Source organism: Heptranchias perlo, unplaced genomic scaffold (genome assembly GCF_035084215.1).
Source record: "Heptranchias perlo isolate sHepPer1 unplaced genomic scaffold, sHepPer1.hap1 HAP1_SCAFFOLD_1129, whole genome shotgun sequence".
In the NCBI taxonomy this organism is placed as follows: Eukaryota; Metazoa; Chordata; class Chondrichthyes; order Hexanchiformes; family Hexanchidae; genus Heptranchias; species Heptranchias perlo.
Window position 1 is genome coordinate 3,049 of NW_027138351.1, and position 25,612 is coordinate 28,660.

At 52.4% G+C, this 25,612-nt stretch overlaps 1 protein-coding gene across 1 annotated transcript in view; it reads right to left on the reverse strand.

The window, feature by feature from the left end:
- Positions 1-8,862: 8,862 nt before the first annotated feature.
- Positions 8,863-25,612, reverse strand: part of LOC137307842 (nesprin-2-like) — a 41,393-nt gene continuing 24,643 nt past the window's right edge. The window contains exons 2-4 of the mRNA XM_067976929.1: positions 12,630-12,734; positions 10,472-10,521; positions 8,863-9,803 (exon numbers count right to left, since the gene is read on the reverse strand). Coding sequence (XP_067833030.1) covers positions 9,581-9,803; positions 10,472-10,521; positions 12,630-12,734 — 378 coding nt within the window. The 3' untranslated portion in view covers positions 8,863-9,580. The remainder of the gene's footprint in view (positions 9,804-10,471; positions 10,522-12,629; positions 12,735-25,612) is intronic.

Genomic DNA, 25,612 nt, shown 5'->3' on the forward strand with positions numbered 1-25,612 from the left:
GGGCAGGTTGAGAAAGTGGTTAAAAAAGCTTACGGGATCCTGGGCTTTATAAATGGAGGCATAGAGTACAAAAGTATGGAAGTTATGATGAACCTTTATAAAACACTGATTCGACTACAACTGGAGTATTGTGTCCAGTTCTGGGCACCACACTTTAGGAAAAATGTGATGTCCTAAGAGAGGGTGAAGAAAAGATTTACTAGAATGATTCCAGAGATGAGGGACTTTAGTTACATGGATAGACTGGAGAAGCTGGGGTTGTTCTCCTTAGAAAGGAGAAGATTGAAAGGAGATTTGATAGAGATTAAAATCATGAAGGGTCTAGACAGAGTAGATAGAGAGAAACTGTTCCCATTGGCGGAAGGGTCAAGAACTAGAGGACATAGATTTAAAGTGATTGGCAAAAGAACCAAAGGCGACATGAGGAAAAACTTTTTTTACCCAGCGAGTGGTTAGGATCTGGAATGCACTGCCCGAGGGGGTGGTGGAGGCAGATTCAATCATGGCCTTCAAAAGGGAACTGGATAAGTATTTGAAAGGAAAACATTTGCAGGACTACAGGGATAGGAGCAGGGGTGGTCTTGCATAGAGCCAGACTCGATGGGCTAAATGGCCTCCTTCCGTGCTGTAACCTTTGTAGCCAGGGGAAACCATCTCTCCACATTTACCCTGTCAAACCCCCTCATGATCTTATATGTTTCAATGAGATCACCTCTCATTCTTCTAAACTCCAGAGAGTATAGGCCCATTCTACTCAACCTCTCCTCATAGGACAACCCTCTCATCCCAGGAATTAATTTAGTGAACCTTCGTTGCACCGCCTCTAAGGCAAGTATATCCTTCCTTAGATAAGGAGACCAAAACTGTACGCAGTACTCCAGGTGAGGTCTCACTAAAGCCCTGTACAATTGTAGTAAAACTTCCTTACTCTTGTACTCCAACCCCCTTGCTATAAAGGCCAACATACCATTTGTTTTCCTAATTACCTGCTGTACCTGCATGCAAACTTTTTGTGTTTCGTGTACCAGGACACCCAAGTCTCTCTGAACACCAACATTTAATAGTCTCACCATTTAAAAATATTCTGTTTTTATTCTTCCTACCAAAGTGAATAACCTCACATTTCCCCACATTATACTCCATCTGCCACCTTCTTGTCCACTCACCTAACCTGTCTATATCCCTTTGCAAACTCTTTGTGTCCTCCTCACAGATTACTTTCCCACCTAGCTTTGTATTGTCAGCAAACTTGGACACATTACACTCGGTCCCTTCATCCAAAGTCATTAATATAGATTGTAAATAGCTGAGGCCCAAGCACTGATCCTTGCGACACCCCACTAGTTACAGCCTGACAACCTGAAAATGACCCGTTTATCCCGACTCTCTGTTTTCTGTCCGTTAACCAATCCTCTATCCATGCTAATATATTACCTCCAACCCGTTATATCATCAATATAAGGTCTGGATCACGGTCCTGAAACTAAGGATGAGCACAAAGTAATAAATGTTCTGAACATTCACAAGGGACGATATGAGCAGCATTGCTCCCCAGACAAAGATATCACGGGTAAAATGATGTGGAGATGCCGGTGATGGACTGGGGTTGACAATTGTAAACAATTTTACAACACCAAGTTATAGTCCAACAAATTTATTTTAAATTCCACCGTTCACCTGACGAAGGAGGAAGCCTCCGAAAGCTTGTGGAATTTAAAATAAATTTGTTGGACTATAACTTGGTGTTGTAAAATTGTTTACATTCATTATCAATGGGATGGAAGTCCTAGATGGGCCAAAAGGACTCAAAACAAATAAATCCCCAGGGAGAGATGATATTATCTCAGAGGGCTGAGAGAGGCACTGAAAATCATGGGGGAGTAAATGGACACTGGGCAGGTGCCGGTACATTGGAAAGAGGATAATATGGGGACCATGTTCAATAAGGGAATAAAACCGACAACGGCAGACCCGATAGTCTTACCTCCATTCCGTGTAAAATAACAGAATTTATTATCGGGAGTAACCGTGAGGATTATCCGTACAACATTAACCTCGTTAACAGCAGTCAGCACAGGCTCAGGAGGGGAAGCTCCTCCCCAATCAATCTCCTCACCTCCTCTGAGGAAGTGACAGCCCAGCTGGACTGACAGGATAAACCTCCACTTCCAAAAGGCCTCTGACAAAGTTCCACACAAGAGGCTGTTGATTAAACCGAGCTCGGGGGCTGCGGGTAAACACTGGGAATGGGCAAGAAACTGGCTGAAGGGTGGGAAACGGTGAGTGAGTGTTCGAGTAATTATGTCGGAGCGGGGGAGGCGCTGAGTGGGACGTCCAGGGCTTGGCGTTGGGACCATTGCTGCTTCTCATTTACACAAATGACCTGGATTCAGAAACTCAAGGAAAAGTGATCAAATTTACGTAGGATACCAAACTAGGAGGGGCAGTGGAATAGGAGGAGGGGCAGTGGAATAGGAGGAGGGGCAGTGGAATAGGAGGAGGGGCAGTGGATAGGAGGAGGGGCAGTGGAATAGGAGGAGGGGCAGTGGATAGGAGGAGGGGCAGTGGAATAGGAGGAGGGGCAGTGGATAGGAGGAGGGGCAGTGGAATAGGAGGAGGGGCAGTGGAATAGGAGGAGGGGCAGTGGATAGGAGGAGGGGGCAGTGGATAGTAGGAGGGGCAGTGGAATAGGAGGAGGGGCAGTGGATAGGAGGAGGGGCAGTGGAATAGGAGGAGGGGCAGTGGAATAGGAGGAGGGCAGTGGATAGGAGGAGGGGCAGTGGATAGTAGGAGGGGCAGTGGAATAGGAGGAGGGGCAGTGGAATAGGAGGAGGGGCAGTGGAATAGGAGGAGGGGCAGTGGAATAGGAGGAGGGGCAGTGGATAGGAGGAGGGGCAGTGGAATAGGAGGAGGGGCAGTGGATAGGAGGAGGGGCAGTGGAATAGGAGGAGGGGCAGTGGATAGGAGGAGGGCAGTGGAATAGGAGGAGGGGCAGTGGATAGGAGGAGGGGCAGTGGAATAGGAGGAGGGCAGTGGATAGGAGGAGGGGCAGCTCAGAAACTACAGAATAAGTCGGACAAAATATATCAATGGGCAGGAAGATGGCATAAATGAGTAAATAAACGACACACGTATTCCATGAACGGTGATGAAATCACTAAGGATGAACTAAGAGACCTGGTAGACTCAACATTAAACAGCCTGCATTTATATAGCACCTTTAACGTAGAAAAACATCCCAAGGTGCTTCACAGGACCGTAAATCAGACAAAAAATTGATACTGTGCCAAAAAAGGAAATATTAGGACAGATTACTAAAAGCTTGGTCAAAGAGATGAGTTTAAGGTGAGTCCTAAAGGAGGAGAGGGGGGGTAGAGGGGTCTGGGGGGCGAATTCCAGAGCTTAAGGCCCAGACGGCTGAAGCTACAGCCATCAATGGTGGGACGAAGGGAGTGGGGGATGCACAAGAGGCCAGAGATGGAGGAGGGGCGAGGCCATGAGAGAGATTTGAACACTAGGGTGAGAATTTTAAAATGAAGGCATTGGGAGACAGGGAGCCAATGTAGGTCAGCGAGCACAGGGGTGATGGGAGAACGGGACTTGGTGCGAGTTAGGATACGGGCAGCAGAGTTTTCGATGGAGGATGGAAGATGGAAAATGGAAGATGGGAGGCCGGCCAAGAGAGCATTGGAATAATCAAGTCTGGAGGTAACAAAGGCATGGATGAGGGTTTCAGCAGCAGATGAGCTGAGACAGGGGCGGAGACGGGGCGATGTTACGGAGGTGGGAGTAGGCGGTCTTGGTGATGGAGCGGATATGGGGTCAGAAGCTCATCTCAGGGTCAAATAGGACGCCAAGGTTGTGAACGGTCTGGATCAGCCTCCGACAGTGGCCAGGGAGAGGGATGGAGTCAGTGGCGAGGGAACGGAATTTGCGGCAGGGACCGAAGGCAATGACTTTGGTTTTCCCAACATTTAACTCGGGGAAATTTTTTGCTCATCCAGTACTGGATGTCGGACAAGCAGCGTGACAAATGAGAGACAGTGGAGGGGTCGAGGGAGGTGGTGGTGAGATAGAGCCGGGTGTCGTCAGCGTACGTGTGGGACCTGTTGTGTTTTCGGATGATGTCGCCGAGGGGCAGCATGTAGATGAGAAATAGGAGGGGGCCGAGGATAGATCCTTGGGGACTCCAGAGGTAACGGTGCGGGAGTGGGAAGAGAAGCCATTGCAGGAGTTGTAGGTAGCAGATCCAACCACTTAAGAGCAGTGATCAATAAAATTAATAGGATGTCAAAACACATGGTCAAAACAATAGAGGAAGTAATGATCAAACCGTACAGTGCGTTGCTCAGTCTGCACCTTGAATACTGTCCCGAGTGTTGGTGGCGGGTCAGGGAAGTATCATGAGGCGATCTCCAGTGACAGGTCTGACTAATGAGGAAAGACTTGGGTTTTTCAGTCTTGGTCTCTCCACCTGTGCTTTGTTCTCTCGCTCTCCTCTCTCACTTGCCGACTATCTCTCCACCTCTGTGTGCCTCGCTCTATTTCTCTTGGTCTCTCTTTCTCTGACTCTCCATATCCATCTGTGTGCCTCACTGTGTTTATCTCCTGGCTCTTTCCTGTCTCGCTCTGTATGTCTCTCCATCTCTCTCTAGAAACCTGAATCCTCCTTTAGACCATCAGCGAAATTTATGTCCCAAATTAAATTACAGTTAAGAATGTAAAACAAAATTGTTTCTCTGGCATGTGCTGAGCAAGGATGACAGAATCATTACACTCAATGTCCAGCACACAAACACCAGCAACCATCAATCATGGGCTCTCTCTCTCTCTCTCTCTCTCTGAGTCTCGGGCCAGCGCTTGATCGGAGCTGGCAACAGGCCACCTGCCCTCATCGTCCTTCCTTCCAAACGTCAATCCCTGTCATCCCCGAGAGAGGGAGAAACACGCAAGATCATTTTTGGCAGGTAACGAACATGCAAGTTCCAAAAGACATTCAGTACTCAAAAGGGTTAATCTGCTGTTTCATTCCCATGATGTGGATCAGTGGCAAAATACTTGGTCTGGGTGTTTTTTTTTGTAGGACGGGGAGGCCGGAACATTTCCAGGTTTTCAGAATCTCTCTCCTTTAATTCGCTGTAATTAACTCCATCTTTCAGTCAAACTTCATTTAATTGAATTTGCCAGAGATAGGGATTCAGAGAGGCATCCAAGAGCATTGGCAAAAATTAGCAGAGAGATAAATTACTGAATTTAAAACTGGAGGAGAATTCGTTCTCATGCAACAAGGCTGTGTCCCTTGACTGACATATTCCAAAAAAACATGGTCTGATTTTCTTCCCTATCTCTCCTGAAGGTGCTGACTCTCACTGGGGTACAGGTCCCCTCTCTCCCTTAAGGTGTTGACTCTCACTGGGGTACAGGTCCCCTCCTCTCCTGAAGGTGCTGACTCTCACTGGGGTACAGGTCCCCTCTCTCCCTTAAGGTGTTGACTCTCACTGGGGTACAGGTCCCCTCCTCTCCTGAAGGTGCTGACTCTCACTGGGGTACAGGTCCCCTCCTCTCCTGAAGGTGCTGACTCTCACTGGGGTACAGGTCCCCTCCTCTCCTGAAGGTGCTGACTCTCACTGGGGTACAGGTCCCCTCCTCTCCTGAAGGTGCTGACTCTCACTGGGGTACAGGTCCCCTCTCTCCCTTAAGGTGTTGACTCTCACTGGGGTACAGGTCCCCTCCTCTCCTGAAGGGGCTGACTCTCACTGGGGTACAGGTCCCCTCCTCTCCTGAAGGTGCTGACTCTCACTGGGGTACGGGTCCCCTCCTCTCCTGAAGGTGCTGACTCTCACTGGGGTACAGGTCCCCTCCTCTCCTGAAGGTACTGACTCTCACTGAGGTACGGGTCCCCTCCTCTCCTGAAGGTGCTGACTCTCACTGGGGTACAGGTCCCCTCCTCTCCTGAAGGTGCTGACTCTCACTGAGGTACAGGTCCCCTCCTCTCCTGAAGGTGCTGACTCTCACTGGGGTACAGGTCCCCTCCTCTCCTGAAGGTGCTGACTCTCACTGGGGTACAGGTCCCCTCCTCTCCTGAAGGTGCTGACTCTCACTGGGGTACAGGTCCCCTCCTCTCCTGAAGGTGCTGACTCTCACTGGGGTACAGGTCCCCTCTCTCCCTTAAGGTGTTGACTCTCACTGGGGTACAGGTCCCCTCCTCTCCTGAAGGGGCTGACTCTCACTGGGGTACAGGTCCCCTCCTCTCCTGAAGGTGCTGACTCTCACTGGGGTACGGGTCCCCTCCTCTCCTGAAGGTGCTGACTCTCACTGGGGTACAGGTCCCCTCCTCTCCTGAAGGTGCTGACTCTCACTGGGGTACAGGTCCCCTCCTCTCCTGAAGGTGCTGACTCTCATTGAGGTACAGGTCCCCTCCTCTCCTGAAGGTGCTGACTCTCACTGGGGTACAGGTCCCCTCCTCTCCTGAAGGTGCTGACTCTCACTGGGGTACAGGTCCCCTCCTCTCCTGAAGGTGCTGACTCTCACTGGGGTACAGGTCCCCTCCTCTCCTGAAGGTGCTGACTCTCACTGGGGTTCAGGCATCAGCAGCATTCCACTGCCTTGCAGTTAAGTGACAATTTTGCCCGGTTGAGCCTAGATAGTGAGGTGCTGTCAGGCACGATGGGATGACTGCCCTCCTGTGCTTTGAGCGTCTCTGATTCTATGGTCCGGGGGGTCACACACGGGACAGAGGTAGCGAGGTCAGCGAGCTGTTCGCCAGCTCCTTCAGGATCGGGTGGTGGGAGAGAGGACTCCTGGACTCAGAGACCTCGCACTCCCACACACACTGACTCTTTCAGCTCCTGTCGGGTGACACCCATTGGAGTCGACTGTGGGCAGCACGCTCGCCTCTGAGTCAGACGGTCGTGGGTTCAAGTCCCCACCCCAGAGTCTTGAGCCCATAATCCAGGCCGACACTCCCAGTGCAGTACCGAGGGGGTGCTGCACTGTCAGAGGTGCCGTTTTTTAGATGTAATGTTAAACTGTGGCCCTCTCGGGTGGATGTAAAAGATCGCACGGTCACTATTTGAAGAAGAGCAGGGGAGTTCTCCCCGGTGTCCTGGTCAATAATTAACTCTTGACCAACACCTAAAAACAGATTCTCTGGTCATTTACCACATTGCTGTTTGTGGGATCTTGCTGTGCGCAAATTGGCTGCCGCATTTCCTACATTACAACAGTGACTACACTTCGAAAAGTACTTCATTGGCTGTAAACTGCTTCAGGAGGTCGTGAGGCTGTGAAAGACGCAATAGAAAAGCGAATTCTTTTTTCTCTAATTAATGACTCACAGCAGAGATTTAAGTCTAGATTTTATTGCCAGTTAATAGAAACAGCATCTGCCGTTTTGTGCAGTGACTTGATTGACACGATGTGTTAACTTCACAATCGGAAAATAATTCAATAAACGCACAACCTAAACATCCCTGGAAAGCACTTCACACTCTGCAGATTCCCACTAAATCACACTCCACTGTACAATATAGAAATAGTTCTCACTCCACACAATATATTCCAAAAAGTTAAAGTCCCATCGTGCTGTTCTACAGCACTCACAATTCATGATCATCCCTGACAGGGTTAAATTTATACATTCTCTGGGCGGGGGATTTTATTGTGGGCCCCACAGGTTACATTTCAAACACATTTACACGATTCAATCCCATAATACTCACTCCCCAAATTCAAATAGATCGCCGTTGGCTAAATATTAAAGTAATAAACTTCCAGCTCTCTCGTACACTGCTTTAGTGGGGAAATCACACGGGGGGGGGTGGGGTGGGGGGAAGAGAGAGAGAGAGAGATATGGGGGGGGGGGGAGAAGAGAGATATGGGGGGGGGAGAGAAGAGAGATATGGGGGGGGGGGGGGAGTGAAGAGAGAGAGATATGGGGGGGGGGGGGAGAGAAGAGAGATATGGGGGGGGGGAGAGAAGAGAGAGAGATATGGGGGGGGAGAGAAGAGAGAGCTATGGGGGGGGGGGAGAAAAGAGAGAGAGATATGGGGGGGGGGAGAGAAGAGTGAGAGATATGGGGGGGGGGGAGAGAAGAGAGAGAGATATGGGGGGGGGAGAGAAGAGTGAGAGATATGGGGGGGGGGGGGAGAGAAGAGAGAGAGATATGGGGGGGGGGGAGAGAAGAGAGAGAGATATGGGGGGGGGGGAGAGAAGAGAGAGAGATATGGGGGGGGGGGGGAGAGGAGAGAAATGGGGGGGCAGAGAAGAGAGAGAGATATGGGGGGGGGAGAAGAGAGAGAGATATGGGGGGGGGGGAGAAGAGAGAGAGATATGGAGGGGGGAAGAGAAGAGAGAGGTATGGGGGGGGGAGAAGAGAGATATGGGGGGGGGGGAGAGAAGAGAGATATGGGGGGGGGGGAGAAGAGAGAGAGATATGGGGGGGGAGAGAAGAGAGATATGGGGGGGGGAGAGAAGAGAGATATGGGGGGGGAGAGGAGAGAAATGGGGGGGGGGGGGAGAAGAGAGAGAGATATGGGGGGGGAGAGGAGAGAAATGGGGGGGGGGGGAGAGGAGAGAAATGGGGGGGCAGAGAAGAGAGAGAGATATGGGGGGGGGGGGAGAAGAGAGAGAGATATGGAGGGGGGGAAGAGAAGAGAGAGGTATGGGGGGGGAGAAGAGAGATATGGGGGGGGGGGAGAGGAGAGAGAGAGATATGGGGGGAAGAGAAGGGAGAGAGATATTGGGGGGAAGAGAAGAGAGAGAGATATGAGGGGGGGAGAGAAGAGAGAGAGATATGGGGGGGGGGAGAGAAGAGAGAGAGATATGGGGGGGGGAGAGAAGAGAGAGAGATATGGGGGGGGGGAGAGAAGAGAGAGAGAGAGAGATATGGGGGGGGGAGAGAAGAGAGATATGGGGGGGGGGGAGAGAGAGAGAAGAGAGAGAGATATTGGGGGGGGGGAAGAGAAGAGAGAGAGATATTGGAGGGGGGGGAAGAGAAGAGAGAGAGATATTGGAGGGGGGGGAAGAGAAGAGAGAGAGATATGGGGGGGGGGGGGAAGAGAAGAGAGAGAGATATGGGGGGGTGGGAGAGATACGTGGGGGATGGAAGGGAGAGAGGGAAGGTGAAGAGTGAGACACACCGACAGAGATTGACCTGGAGTCTCGAGGTGAGCACAGGATTAGCTCTAAGACAAGCTGCCCTCAGAAGATCGTAGTTACGACCCTTGGCCGGAGGTCACCCCTCCCCCCGCTTCATACCGAGGCTCCGGGGAATTTTTCTTTTTAAAAAAAAAAGACCAACATAATTATCACAGTTGTTTAATTCCTCTGGCGGTGGGCTCGGGTCGGATCCATTCTGGGGGCAGCGGGGAACGGGGAACCGAAAGTAGTAAACCCCCCTTGGTGTAAAGACGGAGTTTGTGACTCCGCGGTGGGCATGAATACCGATCAGGAAACTATTTACAGCTGGACCCTCCGTTGACCTCCCGCGGACAGCGAGTCGGCACCGTTGATTGATTGAGAACACAAGCGGGTCGCTGCCTGTGGCTGGTCTCCAGGGCGACGGCGGAGGCAGTGCCGGTCACGTGGGGGGCGGGCCGTTGGTGTAACGCAGCATCGGGTAGAAGGAACGTGCAAAGTTGTTTGCCAAGGCGCAGTTGTAGTCCTCCTGGCTGAAGGGGATGAGGCAGGCGAGCAGCAGCAGCAGCAGGATGAGGAGCTGGAGGGGAAAGGCCGCCCGGAAGACCCTGGACAAGAAGGATCGGGCCTTCGAAACCCCCCGATCCCCGACCTCCCCTTCACCTCTGAGGGAGGGGGTGGCGGTTGCAAAAAAAAACAAAGAAAGGCATCGTCAGTGGAGCTTCCGGTAGTCAGCTTCCAAATAAAACCTCCTGCAATCTTTTCTTCCGATCCAGAAGACACGTTTCTGCACCGAAGGAGGCCATTCGGCCCATCGTGCCTGTGCTGGCCCTTTGAAGGAGCTATCCAATTAGTCCCACTTCCCCTGCTCTTTCCCCGTAGCCCTGCAAATTTTTCCCTTCAAGTAGTTATCCAATTCCCTTTTGAAAGTTATTATTGAATCTGCTTCCACCGCCCTTTCAGGCATCGCATTCCCGATCAGAACAACTCGCTGCGTAAAAAAAAATTCTCCTCCTCTCCCCTCTGGCTCTTCTGCCAATTTCTTGAAATCTGTGTCCTCTGGTTACCCGCGTCCCCCCACCCCCACTTCCCCCTCCCCTTCCCACCCCTCTCTGGGTGCCCCGCTCTCTTCCCCCAACTTGAGGCCCCTCACTCCCCCCCCCCCCCTTCCTCTCGGCCTCCTCCGACGTTGACTGCCCCTTGGTGACCCTCCTCTCCCCCCGAGCCTCCGCTGCCCGTCTCCCTAAGCCCCGGGAGTCATTTATCCGATTAGGATCAGCGGCGGCCATCGGATGAATGGGCCGTGCGCTCGTTACCCTGGTGACATATTTACCTCTCCATGGAGACGCCAGGCGCTTTCTCAAATTGGATCTCTCTCCGAACCTGCAACAAATCAAATAATAAAGTGTTTGTGACTCGCAGGCCAACTGTGTCGCCCGGTGAATGGGATCGAAGGCCGTGGCCGTTCTGACCACACGAGGAGACCCACAGCAGGGCCCAAACCTGACGGGGGAGAGGGTGCTCGCTGTGGGTCCTTGCTCGCTGTACCTGCTGCCAGTCAGCGAGTGAGAGGCCAGGGACCTCTCTGTGTGTGTGTGTGTTGGGAGCCCCCTCCCACCTCTGTCCCAGATAAGGCCACAGGCCGTGTTTGGGGTGGTCACCCCTTCATATGGCCCCCTTCCCCCAACCCCGGAAACTCCAGCGGAAGGTGAGGAATGGGTGTATCTGGGTCCCAGGTTAAACTGTCCCACTCCCATCGGAGTTATCGGAGAGGGGAGAATTATCGGCCTCTTTGTGTTTGCCCGACACTCTCCCCTCGTGGGGACAAGTCTCACTCACCCAGGTCCATACAACCTCGGCACAGTTAGATAACAACCAAAGATAGGTGCAGGGGTAGTGTTAACCAGCTAACACTGCACATCACACCAGCACACAGCACTGGTAAGTCTCCTACTGCCGGGTGGGACCACCATATCCACTGGGGCACTGGTTTGCAGGGTTTATGTGGATCCGAGTGGGAAGCCACCCAGCCCCCAATGACGGACCTACTCCACCAGGCTCCATTAGTGAGCCACGCGGGCAGGTCAGTCACCAACAGGAGCACTAGGGCCTGGGCCAGGTATCCCCTCACCCAGTCCGGACTACAGGGTTGGCTCCATTCCAGTCCACCATCACCTGGAGACAACCCGACCCCAGAGAGAGACCCCATTCATCTCTCCCCAGCCCACTCACAAGGTCAATAGTTTAATCAGCACTGCACTGTGGGAGGAATTTCTCATGAGTACTGATTCTAATCAAATCATCACACTGAATCTCACTGACTACAAGCAACAGAGAACAGTGTGATACAACACCTCCCTCTACACTGTCCCATCAAACACTCCCAGGGCAGGTACAGCACGGGTTAGATACAGAGTAAAGCTCCCTCTACACTGTCCCATCAAACACTCCCAGGGCAGGTACAGCACGGGTTAGATACAGAGTAAAGCTCCCTCTACACTGTCCCATCAAACACTCCCAGGGTCAGGTACAGCACGGGTTAGATACAGAGTAAAGCTCCCTCTACACTGTCCCATCAAACACTCCCAGGGCAGGTACAGCACGGGTTAGATACAGAGTAAAGCTCCCTCTACACTGTCCCATCAAACACTCCCAGGGCAGGTACAGGGTTAGATACAGAGTAAAGCTCCCTCCACACTGTCCCATCAAACACTCCCAGGACAGGTACAGCACGGGTTAGATACAGAGTAAAGCTCCCTCTACACTGTCCCATCAAACACTCCCAGGGCAGGTACAGGGTTAGATACAGAGTAAAGCTCCCTCTACACTGTCCCGTCAAACCCTATTGGTAAAATGAGATGCAACAGGGAGACACAGGGCAGGTAAACTCTCGGACGGATGAGCAACGGAGGGCAGTTCTACAAATAGCAGAAAAAAGGACAGAACAATGAAAGTTCTGGAAATAAGGTGCAGTGAGGAAATGACCCGAGTGTGCTAATCATCCAAACATCTGAAGCATCGCTGGAATCGACGCCTCCGACAGCACAGAAGGACTACACTGTCCCATTAGTCTGGGTTCAAGCTCCAGATACATGAGCCCATAATCCAGGCTGACACTCCCAGTGCAGTACTGAGGGAGTGCTGCACTGTCAGAGGTGCCGTCTTTTGGATGAGACTTTAAACTGAGGCCCCGTCTGCCCTCTCAGGTGTAAAAGATCGACAGCCACTATTTTGAAGAGGAGCAGCAGGGGAGTGCTCCCCGGTGTCCTGGCCAATATTGCTCCCTCAACCAACATCACAAAAACAGGTTCTCTCGTCATTATCACATCGCTGTTTGTGGGATCTTGCTTTGTGTAAAACAGCTGCTGGGTTTCCTACACAAGAGTCGCTGAGCATGAGGTTTGCTGAATGAACGTAGGTAGGTCTTTGTTTAGAATCAGACAGGTATGTGTGAGTGTGTGTCTCACAGGGAGCTGGTGTCTGACACTTACCGCTACGTGCTTCAGAGGAGTGCTGGTTTTTGGAAAGGAGGCAAAATCCAACTCTTCGACAGACATCACAGAGCACGTGTCCTTAATATCAACAGAGAATGTGTCCTTAATATCAACAGAGAATGTGTCCTTAATATCAACAGAGAATGTGTCCTTAATATCAACAGAGAATGTGTCCTTAATATCAACAGAGAATGTGTCCTTAATATCAACAGAGAATGTGTCCTTAATATCAACAGAGAATGTGTCCTTAATATCAACAGAGAATGTGTCCTTAATATCAACAGAGAATGTGTCCTTAATATCAACAGAGAATGTGAATGAATTCAACGCACCAACACGACACTTCACTGTTCACGCAACACGAAGGGTCAGAGCCTCACTCACCAGGACAGTGAATCAACAAATCTCCGACACACTCACTCACCAGGACAGTGAATCAACAAATCTCCGACACACTCACTCACCAGGACAGTGAGGTGCCTGAAGATTGGAGGGTAGCAAATGTTGTGCCTTTGTTTAAGAAGGGAGGCAGGGAAAAGCCTGGGAACTACAGACCGGTGAGCCTGACATCTGTAGTGGGTAAGTTGTTCGAGGGTATTCTGAGAGACAGGATCTACAGGCATTTGGAGAGGCAGGGACTGATTAGCAACAGTCAGCATGGTTTTGTGAGAGGAAAATCATGTCTCACGAATTTGATTGAGTTTTTTGAAGGGGTAACCAAGTAGATGAGGGCTGTGCAGTAGACGTGGTCTACATGGACTTTAGCAAAGCCTTTGACAAGGTACCGCATGGTAGGTTGTTACATAAGGTTAAATCTCACGGGATCCAAGGTGAGGTAGCCAATTGGATACAAAATTGGATTGACGACAGAAGACAGAGGGTGGTTGTAGAGGGTTGTTTTTCAGACTGGAGGCCTGTGACCAGCGGTGTGCCTCAGGGATCGGTGCTGGGTCCGCTGTTATTTGTTATTTATATTAATGATTTGGATGAGAATTTAGGAGGCATGGTTAGTAAGTTTACAGATGACACCAAGATTGGTGGCATTGTGGACAGTGAAGAAGGTTATCTAGGATTGCAACGGGATCTTGATAAATTGGGCCAGTGGGCCGATGAATGGCAGATGGAGTTTAATTTAGATAAATGTGAGGTGATGCATTTTGGTAGATCGAATCGGGCCAGGACCTACTCCGTTAATGGTAGGGCGTTGGGGAGAATTATAGAACAAAGAGATCTGGGAGTACAGGTTCATAGCTCCTTGAAAGTGGAGTCACAGGTGGATAGGGTGGTGAAGAAGGCATTCAGCATGCTTGGTTTCATTGGTCAGAACATTGAATACAGGAGTTGGGATGTCTTGTTGAAGTTGTACAAGACATTAGTAAGGCCACACTTGGAATACTGTGTACAGTTCTGGTCACCCTATTATAGAAAGGATACTATTAAACTAGAAAGAGTGCAGAAAAGATTTACTAGGATGCTGCCGGGACTTGATGGTTCGACTTATAGGGAGAGGTTGGATAGACTGAGACTTTTTTCCCTGGAGAGTAGGAGGTTAAGGGGTGATCTTAAAGAAGTCTATAAAATAATGAGGGGCATAGATAAGGTAGATAGTCAAAATATTTTCCCAAAGGTAGGGGAGTCTATAACGAGGGGGGCATAGATTTAAGGTGAGAGGGGAGAGATACAAAAGGGTCCAGAGGGGCAATTTTTTCGCTCAAAGGGTGGTGAGTGTCTGGAACGAGCTGCCAGAGGCAGTAATAGAGGCGGGTACAATTTTGTCTTTTAAAAGCATTTGGACAGTTACATGGGTAAGATGGGTATAGAGGGATATGGGCCAAGTGCAGGCAATTGGGACTAGCTTAGTGGTATAAAATGGGCGACATGGACATGTTGGGCCGAAGGGCCTGTTTCCATGTTGTAAACATCTATGATTTTATGATTCTAGTGAATCAACAAATCTCCAACACACTCACTCACCAGGACAGTGAATCAGCAAATATCCGACACACTCACTCACCAGGAACACCAGTCAGGAAATCTCCAACACACTCACTCACCAGGACCGTGAATCAACAAATCTCCGACACACTCACTCACCAGGACAGTGAATCAGCAAATCTCCGACACACTCACTCACCAGGACAGTGAATCAACAAATCTCCGACACACTCACTCACCAGGACCGTGAATCAACAAATCTCCGACACACTCACTCACCAGCACAGTGAATCAGCAAATCTCCGACACACTCACTCACCAGGACAGTGAATCAACAAATCTCCGACACACTCACTCACCAGGACAGTGAATCAACAAATCTCCGACACACTCACTCACCAGGACAGTGAATCAACAAATCTCCGACACACTCACTCACCAGGACAGAGAATCAACAAATCTCCGACACACTCACTCACCAGGACAGTGAATCAACAAATCTCCGACACACTCACTCACCAGGACAGTGAATCAACAAATCTCCGACACACTCACTCACCAGGACAGTGAATCAACAAATCTCCGACACACTCATTCACCAGGACAGTGAATCAACAAATCTCCGACACACTCACTCACCAGGACAGTGAATCAACAAATCTCCGACACACTCACTCACCAGGACAGTGAATCAACAAATCTCCGACACACTCACTCACCAGGACAGTGAATCAACAAATCTCCGACACACTCACTCACTAGGACAGTGAATCAACAAATCTCCGACACACTCACTCACCAGGACAGTGAATCAACAAATCTCCGACACACTCACTCACCAGGACAGTGAATCAACAAATCTCCGACACACTCACTCACCAGGACAGAGAATCAACAAATCTCCGACACACTCACTCACTAGGACAGTGAATCAACAAATCTCCGACACACTCACTCACCAGGACAGTGAATCAACAAATCTCCGACACACTCACTCACCAGGACAGTGAATCAACAAATCTCCGACACACTCACTCACCAGGACAGTGAATCAACAAATCTCCGACACACTCACTCACCAGGAACACCAGTCAGGAAATCTCCGAGTGAGATTCCCCGGGGGTCGGGACATTAGTAAAATCTGCCTTATTGCGACCAAGGTCACATTTTCACTTCAAATGAATAAACCCTTCAGGCACTGGATCTCTCCCAAGAAGAATCCCAATCTGACTGTCTCCCCATAACACCGAGCTTTTTAAAAGGAGCTCAGTGTCCGGGCCTTGCCCAATCATCCGGGAACCAGTTCCAGCTGTTGATCGCTCTGTTTAAAAAAATACTGTCCGTCCTCTGTCCTAAATCTGCCCTTCACACCCTGACCCTGGTAAAAGGAGAGTCCCGAGAGTGAGAGGAGAGTCCGAGAGGCGAGCGCAGAGTAAAAGGAGAGTCCGAGAGGTGAGCGCGGTGTAAAAGGAGAGTCCGAGAGGTGAGCGCGGTGTAAAAGGAGAGTCCGAGAGGTGAGCGCGGTGTAAAAGGAGAGTCCGAGAGGTGAGCGCGGTGTAAAAGGAGAGTCCGAGAGGTGAGCGCGGTGTAAAAGGAGAGTCCGAGAGGTGAGCGCGGTGTAAAAGGAGAGTCCGAGAGGTGAGCGCGGTGTAAAAGGAGAGTCCGAGAGGTGAGCGCGGTGTAAAAGGAGAGTCCGAGAGGTGAGCGCGGTGTAAAAGGAGAGTCCGAGAGGTGAGCACAGTGTAAAAGGAGAGTCCGAGAGGATAGCACAGTGTAAAAGGAGAGTCCGAGAGGTGAGCGCGGTGTAAAAGGAGTCCGAAAGGTGAGCGCAGTGTAAAAGGAGAGTCCGAGAGGTGAGCGCAGTGTAAAAGGAGAGTCCGAGAGGTGAGCGCGGTGTAAAAGGAGAGTCCGAGAGGTGAGCGCAGTGTAAAAGGAGAGTCCGGGAGGTGAGCGCAGTGTAAAAGGAGAGTCCGGGAGGTGAGCACGTTGTAAAAGGAGAGTCCGGGAGGTGAGCACGGTGTAAAAGGAGAGTCCGAGAGGTGAGCGCGGTGTAAAAGGAGAGTCCGAGAGGTGAGCGCGGTGTAAAAGGAGAGTCCGAGAGGTGAGCACAGTGTAAAAGGAGAGTCCGAGAGGTGAGCTCGGTGTAAAAGGAGAGTCCGAGAGGTGAGCACAGTGTAAAAGGAGAGTCCAAGAGGTGAGCTCGGTGTAAAAGGAGAGTCCGAGAGGTGAGCGCGGTGTAAAAGGAGAGTCCGAGAGGTGAGCTCGGTGTAAAAGGAGAGTCCGAGAGGTGAGCGCGGTGTAAAAGGAGAGTCCGAGAGGTGAGCGCAGTGTAAAAGGAGAGTCCGAGAGGTGAGCTCTGTGTAAAAGGAGAGTCCGAGAGGTGAGCACAGTGTAAAAGGAGAGTCCGAGAGGTGAGCGCGGTGTAAAAGGAGAGTCCGAGAGGTGAGCTCGGTGTAAAAGGAGAGTCCGAGAGGTGAGCTCGGTGTAAAAGGAGAGTCCGAGAGGTGAGCGCAGTGTAAAAGGAGAGTCCGAGAGGTGAGCACAGTGTAAAAGGAGAGTCCGAGAGGGGAGCGCGGTGTAAAAGGAGAGTCCGAGAGGTGAGCTCGGTGTAAAAGGAGAGTCCGAGAGGTGAGCGCGGTGTAAAAGGAGAGTCCGAGAGGTGAGCGCGGTGTAAAAGGAGAGTCCGAGAGGTGAGCGCAGTGCAAAATGAGAGTCCGAGAGGTGAGCGCAGTGCAAAAGGAGAGTCCGAGAGGTGAGCGCGATGTAAAAGGAGAGTCCGAGAGGTGAGCGCGGTGTAAAAGGAGAGTCCGAGAGGTGAGCGCAGTGTAAAAGGAGAGTCCGAGAGGTGAGCGCAGTGTAAAAGGAGAGTCCGAGAGGTGAGCACTGTGTAAAAGGAGAGTCTGAGAGGTGAGCGCAGTGTAAAAGGAGAGTCCGAGAGGTGAGCGCAGTGTAAAAGGAGAGTCCGAGAGGTGAGCGCGGTGTAAAAGGAGAGTCCGAGAGGTGAGCGCGGTGTAAAAGGAGAGTCCGAGAGGTGAGCGCGGTGTAAAAGGAGAGTCCGAGAGGTGAGCGCGGTGTAAAAGGAGAGTCCGAGAGGTGAGCGCAGAGTAAAAGGAGAGTCCGAGAGGTGAGCTCAGTGTAAAAGGAGAGCCCAAGAGGTGAACACGGTGTAAAAGGAGAGTCCGAGAGGTGAGCGCAGTGTAAAAGGAGAGTCCGAGAGGTGAGCGCGGTGTAAAAGGAGAGTCCGAGACGTGAGCACAGTGTAAAAGGAGAGCCCAAGAGGTGAACACGGTGTAAAAGGAGAGTCCGAGAGGTGAGCGCAGTGTAAAAGGAGAGTCCGAGAGGTGAGCACAGTGTAAAAGGAGAGTCCGAGAGGTGAGCTCAGTGTAAAAGGAGAGTCCGAGAGGTGAGCGCTGTGTAAAAGGAGAGTCCGAGAGGTGAGCACAGTGTAAAAGGAGAGTCCGAGAGGTGAGCACAGTGTAAAAGGAGAGTCCGAGAGGTGAGCGCAGTGTAAAAGGAGAGTCCGAGAGGTGAACACGGTGTAAAAGGAGAGTCCGAGAGGTGAGCGCAGTGTAAAAGGAGAGTCCGAGAGGTGAGCGCAGTGTAAAAGGAGAGTCCGAGAGGTGAGCGCAGTGTAAAAGGAGAGTCCGAGAGGTGAACACGGTGTAAAAGGAGAGTCCGAGAGGTGAGCGCAGTGTAAAAGGAGAGTCCGAGAGGTGAGCGCAGTGTAAAAGGAGACTCCGAGAGGTGAGCGCAGTGTAAAAGGAGAGTCCGAGAGGTGAGCGCAGTGTAAAAGGAGAGTCCGAGAGGTGAGCACAGAGTAAAAGGAGAGTCCGAGAGGTGAGCGCAGTGTAAAAGGAGAGTCTGAGAGGTGAGCGCAGTGTAAAAGGAGAGCCCGAGAGGTGAACACGGTGTAAAAGGAGAGTCCGAGAGGTGAGCGCAGTGTAAAAGGAGAGTCCGAGAGGTGAGCACAGTGTAAAAGGAGAGTCCGAGAGGTGAGCTCGGTGTAAAAGGAGACTCGGAGAGGTGAGCGCGGTGTAAAAGGAGAGTCCGAGAAGTGAGCGCGGTGTAAAAGGAGAGTCCGAGAGGTGAGCGCAGTGTAAAAGGAGAGTCCGAGAGGTGAGCGCGGTGTAAAAGGAGAGTCCGAGAGGTGAGCGCAGTGTAAAAGGAGAGTCCGAGATGTGAGCGCGGTGTAAAAGGAGAGTCCGAGAGGTGAGCACGGTGTAAAAGGAGAGTCCGAGAGGTGAGCACGGTGTAAAAGGAGAGTCCGAGAGGTGAGCACGGTGTAAAAGGAGAGTCCGAGAGGTGAGCTCGGTGTAAAAGGAGACTCCGAGAGGTGAGCGCAGTGTAAAAGGAGAGTCCGAGAGGTGAGCTCGGTGTAAAAGGAGAGTCCGAGAGGTGAGCGCAGTGTAAAAGGAGAGTCCGAGAGGTGAGCTCGGTGTAAAAGGAGACTGCGAGAGGTGAGCGCGGTGTAAAAGGAGAGTCCGAGAGGTGAGCGCAGTGCAAAAGGAGAGTCCGAGAGGTGAGCGCAGTGTAAAAGGAGAGTCCGAGAGGTGAGCGCGGTGTAAAAGGAGAGTCCGAGAGGTGAGCGCGGTGTAAAAGGAGAGTCCGAGAGGTGAGCGCAGTGTAAAAGGAGAGTCCGAGAGGTGAGCGCAGAGGAAAAGGAGAGTCCGAGAGGTGAGCGCAGTGTAAAAGGAGAGTCCGAGAGGTGAGCTCGGTGTAAAAGGAGAGTCCGAGAGGTGAGCGCGGTGTAAAAGGAGAGTCCGAGAGGTGAGCGCGGTGTAAAAGGAGAGTCCGAGAGGTGAGCTCGGTGTAAAAGGAGAGTCCGAGAGGTGAGCGCGGTGTAAAAGGAGAGTCCGAGAGGTGAGCACAGAGTAAAAGGAGAGTCCGAGAGGTGAGCGCGGTGTAAAAGGAGAGTCCGAGAGGTGAGCGCGGTGTAAAAGGAGAGTCCGAGAGGTGAGCGCGGTGTAAAAGGAGAGTCCGAGAGGTGAGCGCGGTGTAAAAGGAGAGTCCGAGAGGTGAGCGCGGTGTAAAAGGAGAGTCCGAGAGGTGAGCGCGGTGTAAAAGGAGAGTCCGAGAGGTGAGCACAGTGTAAAAGGAGAGTCCGAGAGGTGAGCGCGGTGTAAAAGGAGAGTCCGAGAGGTGAGCGCGGTGTAAAAGGAGAGTCCGAGAGGTGAGCTCGGTGTAAAAGGAGAGTCCGAGAGGTGAGCTCGGTGTAAAAGGAGAGTCCGAGAGGTGAGCACAGTGTAAAAGGAGAGTCCGAGAGGTGAGCGCGGTGTAAAAGGAGAGTCCGAGAGGGGAGCGCGGTGTAAAAGGAGAGTCCGAGAGGTGAGCGCGGTGTAAAAGGAGAGTCCGAGAGGAGAGCGCAGTGTAAAAGGAGAGTCCGAGAGGTGAGCACAGTGTAAAAGGAGAGTCCGAGACGTGAGCGCGGTGTAAAAGGAGAGTCAGAGAGGCGAGCGCGGTGTAAAAGGAGAGTCCGAGAGGTGAGCGCAGTGTAAAAGGAGAGTCCGAGAGGTGAGCGCGGTGTAAAAGGAGAGTCCGAGAGGTGAGCACAGTGTAAAAGGAGAGTCCGAGAGGTGAGCGCAGTGTAAAAGGAGAGTCCGAGAGGTGAGCTCGGTGTAAAAGGAGAGTCCGAGAGGTGAGCACGGTGTAAAAGGAGAGTCCGAGAGGCGAGCGCAGTGTAAAAGGAGAGTCCGAGAGGCGAGCGCGGTGTAAAAGGAGAGTCCGAGAGGCGAGCGCGGTGTAAAAGGAGAGTCCGAGAGGTGAGCTCAGTGTAAAAGGAGAGTCCGAGAGGTGAGCTCAGTGTAAAAGGAGAGTCAGAGAGGCGAGCGCGGTGTAAAAGGAGAGTCCGAGAGGCGAGCGCGGTGTAAAAGGAGAGTCCGAGAGGTGAGCGCAGTGTAAAAGGAGAGTCCGAGAGGTGAGCGCAGTGTAAAAGGAGAGTCCGAGAGGTGAGCTCAGTGTAAAAGGAGAGTCCGAGAGGTGAGCGCAGTGTAAAAGGAGAGTCCGAGAGGTGAGCGCAGTGTAAAAGGAGAGTCCGAGAGGTGAGCGCAGTGTAAAAGGAGAGTCCGAGAGGTGAGCGCAGTGTAAAAGGAGAGTCCGAGAGGTGAGCACGGTGTAAAAGGAGAGTCCGAGAGGTGAGCACAGAGTAAAAGGAGAGTCCGAGAGGTGAGCGCAGTGTAAAAGGAGAGTCCGAGAGGTGAGCACAGTGTAAAAGGAGAGTCCGAGAGGTGAGCGCAGTGTAAAAGGAGAGTCCGAGAGGTGAGCACGGGGTAAAAGGAGAGTCCGAGAGGTGAGCACAGAGTAAAAGGAGAGTCCGAGAGGTGAGCGCAGTGTAAAAGGAGAGTCCGAGAGGTGAGCACGGTGTAAAAGGAGAGTCCGAGAGGTGAGCGCGGTGTAAAAGGAGAGTCCGAGAGGTGAGCACGGTGTAAAAGGAGAGTCCGAGAGGTGGGCGCAGTGTAAAAGGAGAGTCCGAGAGGCGGGCGCAGTGTAAAAGGAGAGTCCGAGAGGCGAGCGCAGTGTAAAAGGAGAGTCCGAGAGGCGAGCGCGGTGTAAAAGGAGAGTCCGAGAGGCGAGCGCGGTGTAAAAGGAGAGTCCGAGAGGCGAGCGCGGTGTAAAAGGAGAGTCCGAGAGGTGAGCGCGGTGTAAAAGGAGAGTCCGAGAGGTGAGCGCGGTGTAAAAGGAGAGTCCGAGAGGTGAGCGCGGTGTAAAAGGAGAGTCCGAGAGGTGAGCGCGGTGTAAAAGGAGAGTCCGAGAGGTGAGCGCGGTGTAAAAGGAGAGTCCGAGAGGTGAGCGCGGTGTAAAAGGAGAGTCCGAGAGGTGAGCGCAGTGTAAAAGGAGAGTCCGAGAGGTGAGCTCAGTGTAAAAGGAGAGTCCGAGAGGTGAGCGCGGTGTAAAAGGAGAGTCCGCGAGGTGAGCTCAGTGTAAAAGGAGAGTCCGAGAGGTGAGCGCGGTGTAAAAGGAGAGTCCGACAGGTGAGCTCAGTGTAAAAGGAGAGTCCGAGAGGTGAGCGCAGTGTAAAAGGAGAGTCCGAGAGATGAGAGCGGTGTAAAAGGAGAGTCCGAGAGGTGAGCGCGGTGTAAAAGGAGAGTCCGAGAGGTGAGCTCGTTGCAAAAGGAGAGTCCGAGAGGTGAGCGCGGTGTAAAAGGAGAGTCCGAGAGGTGAGCGCTGTGTAAAAGGAGAGTCCGAGAGGTGAGCGCGGTGTAAAAGGAGAGTCCGAGAGGTGAGCGCAGTGTAAAAGGAGAGTCCGAGAGGTGAGCGCAGTGTAAAAGGAGAGTCCGAGAGGTGAGCACAGTGTAAAAGGAGAGTCCGAGAGGTGAGCACAGTGTAAAAGGAGAGTCCGAGCGGTGAGCGCGGTGTAAAAGGAGAGTCCGAGAGGTGAGCTCGGTGTAAAAGGAGAGTCCGAGAGGTGAGCGCGGTGTAAAAGGAGAGTCCGAGAGGTGAGCGCAGTGTAAAAGGAGAGTCCGAGAGGCGAGCGCGGTGTAAAAGGAGAGTCCGAGAGGGGAGCGCGGTGTAAAAGGAGAGTCCGAGAGGTGAGCACGGTGTAAAAGGAGAGTCTGAGAGGTGAGCGCAGAGTAAAAGGAGAGTCCGAGAGGTGAGCTCAGTGTAAAAGGAGAGTCCGAGAGGTGAGCGCAGAGTAAAAGGAGAGTCCGAGAGGTGAGCGCAGAGTAAAAGGAGAGTCCGAGAGGTGAGCTCAGTGTAAAAGGAGAGTCTGAGAGGTGAGCGCAGAGTAAAAGGAGAGTCCGAGAGGTGAGCGCAGAGTAAAAGGAGAGTCCGAGAGGTGAGCTCAGTGTAAAAGGAGAGTCCGAGAGGTGAGCGCAGTGTAAAAGGAGAGTCCGAGAGGTGGGCCCAGTGTAAAAGGAGAGTCCGAGAGGTGAGCACAGAGTAAAAGGAGAGTCCGAGAGGTGAGCACAGAGTAAAAGGAGAGTCCGAGAGGTGAGCGCGGTGTAAAAGGAGAGTCCGAGAGGTGAGCACAGAGTAAAAGGAGAGTCCGAGAGGTGAGCACAGAGTAAAAGGAGAGTCCGAGAGGTGAGCTCAGTGTAAAAGGAGAGTCCGAGAGGTGAGCACAGAGGAAAAGGAGAGTCCGAGAGGTGAGCGCAGTGTAAAAGGAGAGTCCGAGAGGTGAGCGCGGTGTAAAAGGAGAGTCCGAGAGGTGAGCTCAGTGTAAAACGAGAGTCCGAGAGGTGAGCGCAGTGTAAAAGGAGAGTCCGAGAGGTGAGCTCAGTGTAAAAGGAGAGTCCGAGAGGTGAGCGCAGTGTAAAAGGAGAGTCCGAGAGGTGAGCACAGAGTAAAAGGAGAGTCCGAGAGGTGAGCTCAGTGTAAAAGGAGAGTCCGAGAGGTGAGCTCAGTGTAAAAGGAGAGTCCGAGAGGTGAGCGCGGTGTAAAAGGAGAGTCCGAGAGGCGAGCGCGGTGTAAAAAGAGAGTCCGAGAGGTGAGCGCAGTGTAAAAGGAGAGTCCGAGAGGTGAGCGCAGAGTAAAAGGAGAGTCCGAGAGGTGAGCGCAGTGTAAAAGGAGAGTCCGAGAGGTGAGCGCAGTGTAAAAGGAGAGTCCGAGAGGTGAGCACAGTGTAAAAGGAGAGTCCGAGAGGTGAGCACGGGGTAAAAGGAGAGTCCGAGAGGTGAGCACAGAGTAAAAGGAGAGTCCGAGAGGTGAGCGCAGTGTAAAAGGAGAGTCCGAGAGGTGAGCACGGTGTAAGAGGAGAGTCCGAGAGGTGAGCGCGGTGTAAAAGGAGAGTCCGAGAGGTGAGCACGGTGTAAAAGGAGAGTCCGAGAGGTGGGCGCAGTGTAAAAGGAGAGTCCGAGAGGTGAGCGCAGTGTAAAAGGAGAGTCCGAGAGGCGAGCGCGGTGTAAAAGGAGAGTCCGAGAGGCGAGCGCGGTGTAAAAGGAGAGTCCGAGAGGTGAGCGCGGTGTAAAAGGAGAGTCCGAGAGGTGAGCGCGGTGTAAAAGGAGAGTCCGAGAGGTGAGCGCGGTGTAAAAGGAGAGTCCGAGAGGTGAGCGCGGTGTAAAAGGAGAGTCCGAGAGGTGAGCGCGGTGTAAAAGGAGAGTCCGAGAGGTGAGCGCAGTGTAAAAGGAGAGTCCGAGAGGTGAGCGGAGTGTAAAAGGAGAGTCCGAGAGGTGAGCTCAGTGTAAAAGGAGAGTCCGAGAGGTGAGCGCGGTGTAAAAGGAGAGTCCGACAGGTGAGCTCAGTGTAAAAGGAGAGTCCGAGAGGTGAGCGCAGTGTAAAAGGAGAGTCCGAGAGGTGAGAGCGGTGTAAAAGGAGAGTCCGAGAGGTGAGCGCGGTGTAAAAGGAGAGTCCGAGAGGTGAGCTCGGTGCAAAAGGAGAGTCCGAGAGGTGAGCGCGGTGTAAAAGGAGAGTCCGAGAGGTGAGCGCTGTGTAAAAGGAGAGTCCGAGAGGTGAGCGCGGTGTAAAAGGAGAGTCCGAGAGGTGAGCGCGGTGTAAAAGGAGAGTCCGAGAGGTGAGCGCGGTGTAAAAGGAGAGTCCGAGAGGTGAGCGCAGTGTAAAAGGAGAGTCCGAGAGGTGAGCTCAGTGTAAAAGGAGAGTCCGAGAGGTGAGCGCGGTGTAAAAGGAGAGTCCGCGAGGTGAGCTCAGTGTAAAAGGAGAGTCCGAGAGGTGAGCGCGGTGTAAAAGGAGAGTCCGACAGGTGAGCTCAGTGTAAAAGGAGAGTCCGAGAGGTGAGCGCAGTGTAAAAGGAGAGTCCGAGAGATGAGAGCGGTGTAAAAGGAGAGTCCGAGAGGTGAGCGCGGTGTAAAAGGAGAGTCCGAGAGGTGAGCTCGTTGCAAAAGGAGAGTCCGAGAGGTGAGCGCGGTGTAAAAGGAGAGTCCGAGAGGTGAGCGCTGTGTAAAAGGAGAGTCCGAGAGGTGAGCGCGGTGTAAAAGGAGAGTCCGAGAGGTGAGCGCAGTGTAAAAGGAGAGTCCGAGAGGTGAGCGCAGTGTAAAAGGAGAGTCCGAGAGGTGAGCACAGTGTAAAAGGAGAGTCCGAGAGGTGAGCACAGTGTAAAAGGAGAGTCCGAGCGGTGAGCGCGGTGTAAAAGGAGAGTCCGAGAGGTGAGCTCGGTGTAAAAGGAGAGTCCGAGAGGTGAGCGCGGTGTAAAAGGAGAGTCCGAGAGGTGAGCGCAGTGTAAAAGGAGAGTCCGAGAGGCGAGCGCGGTGTAAAAGGAGAGTCCGAGAGGGGAGCGCGGTGTAAAAGGAGAGTCCGAGAGGTGAGCACGGTGTAAAAGGAGAGTCTGAGAGGTGAGCGCAGAGTAAAAGGAGAGTCCGAGAGGTGAGCTCAGTGTAAAAGGAGAGTCCGAGAGGTGAGCGCAGTGTAAAAGGAGAGTCCGAGAGGTGGGCCCAGTGTAAAAGGAGAGTCCGAGAGGTGAGCACAGTGTCAAAGGAGAGTCCGAGAGGTGAGCACAGAGTAAAAGGAGAGTCCGAGAGGTGAGCACAGAGTAAAAGGAGAGTCCGAGAGGTGAGCGCGGTGTAAAAGGAGAGTCCGAGAGGTGAGCACAGAGTAAAAGGAGAGTCCGAGAGGTGAGCACAGAGTAAAAGGAGAGTCCGAGAGGTGAGCTCAGTGTAAAAGGAGAGTCCGAGAGGTGAGCACAGAGGAAAAGGAGAGTCCGAGAGGTGAGCGCAGTGTAAAAGGAGAGTCCGAGAGGTGAGCGCGGTGTAAAAGGAGAGTCCGAGAGGTGAGCTCAGTGTAAAACGAGAGTCCGAGAGGTGAGCGCAGTGTAAAAGGAGAGTCCGAGAGGTGAGCTCAGTGTAAAAGGAGAGTCCGAGAGGTGAGCGCAGTGTAAAAGGAGAGTCCGAGAGGTGAGCACAGAGTAAAAGGAGAGTCCGAGAGGTGAGCTCAGTGTAAAAGGAGAGTCCGAGAGGTGAGCTCAGTGTAAAAGGAGAGTCCGAGAGGTGAGCGCGGTGTAAAAGGAGAGTCCGAGAGGCGAGCGCGGTGTAAAAAGAGAGTCCGAGAGGTGAGCGCAGTGTAAAAGGAGAGTCCGAGAGGTGAGCGCAGAGTAAAAGGAGAGTCCGAGAGGTGAGCGCAGTGTAAAAGGAGAGTCCGAGAGGTGAGCGCAGTGTAAA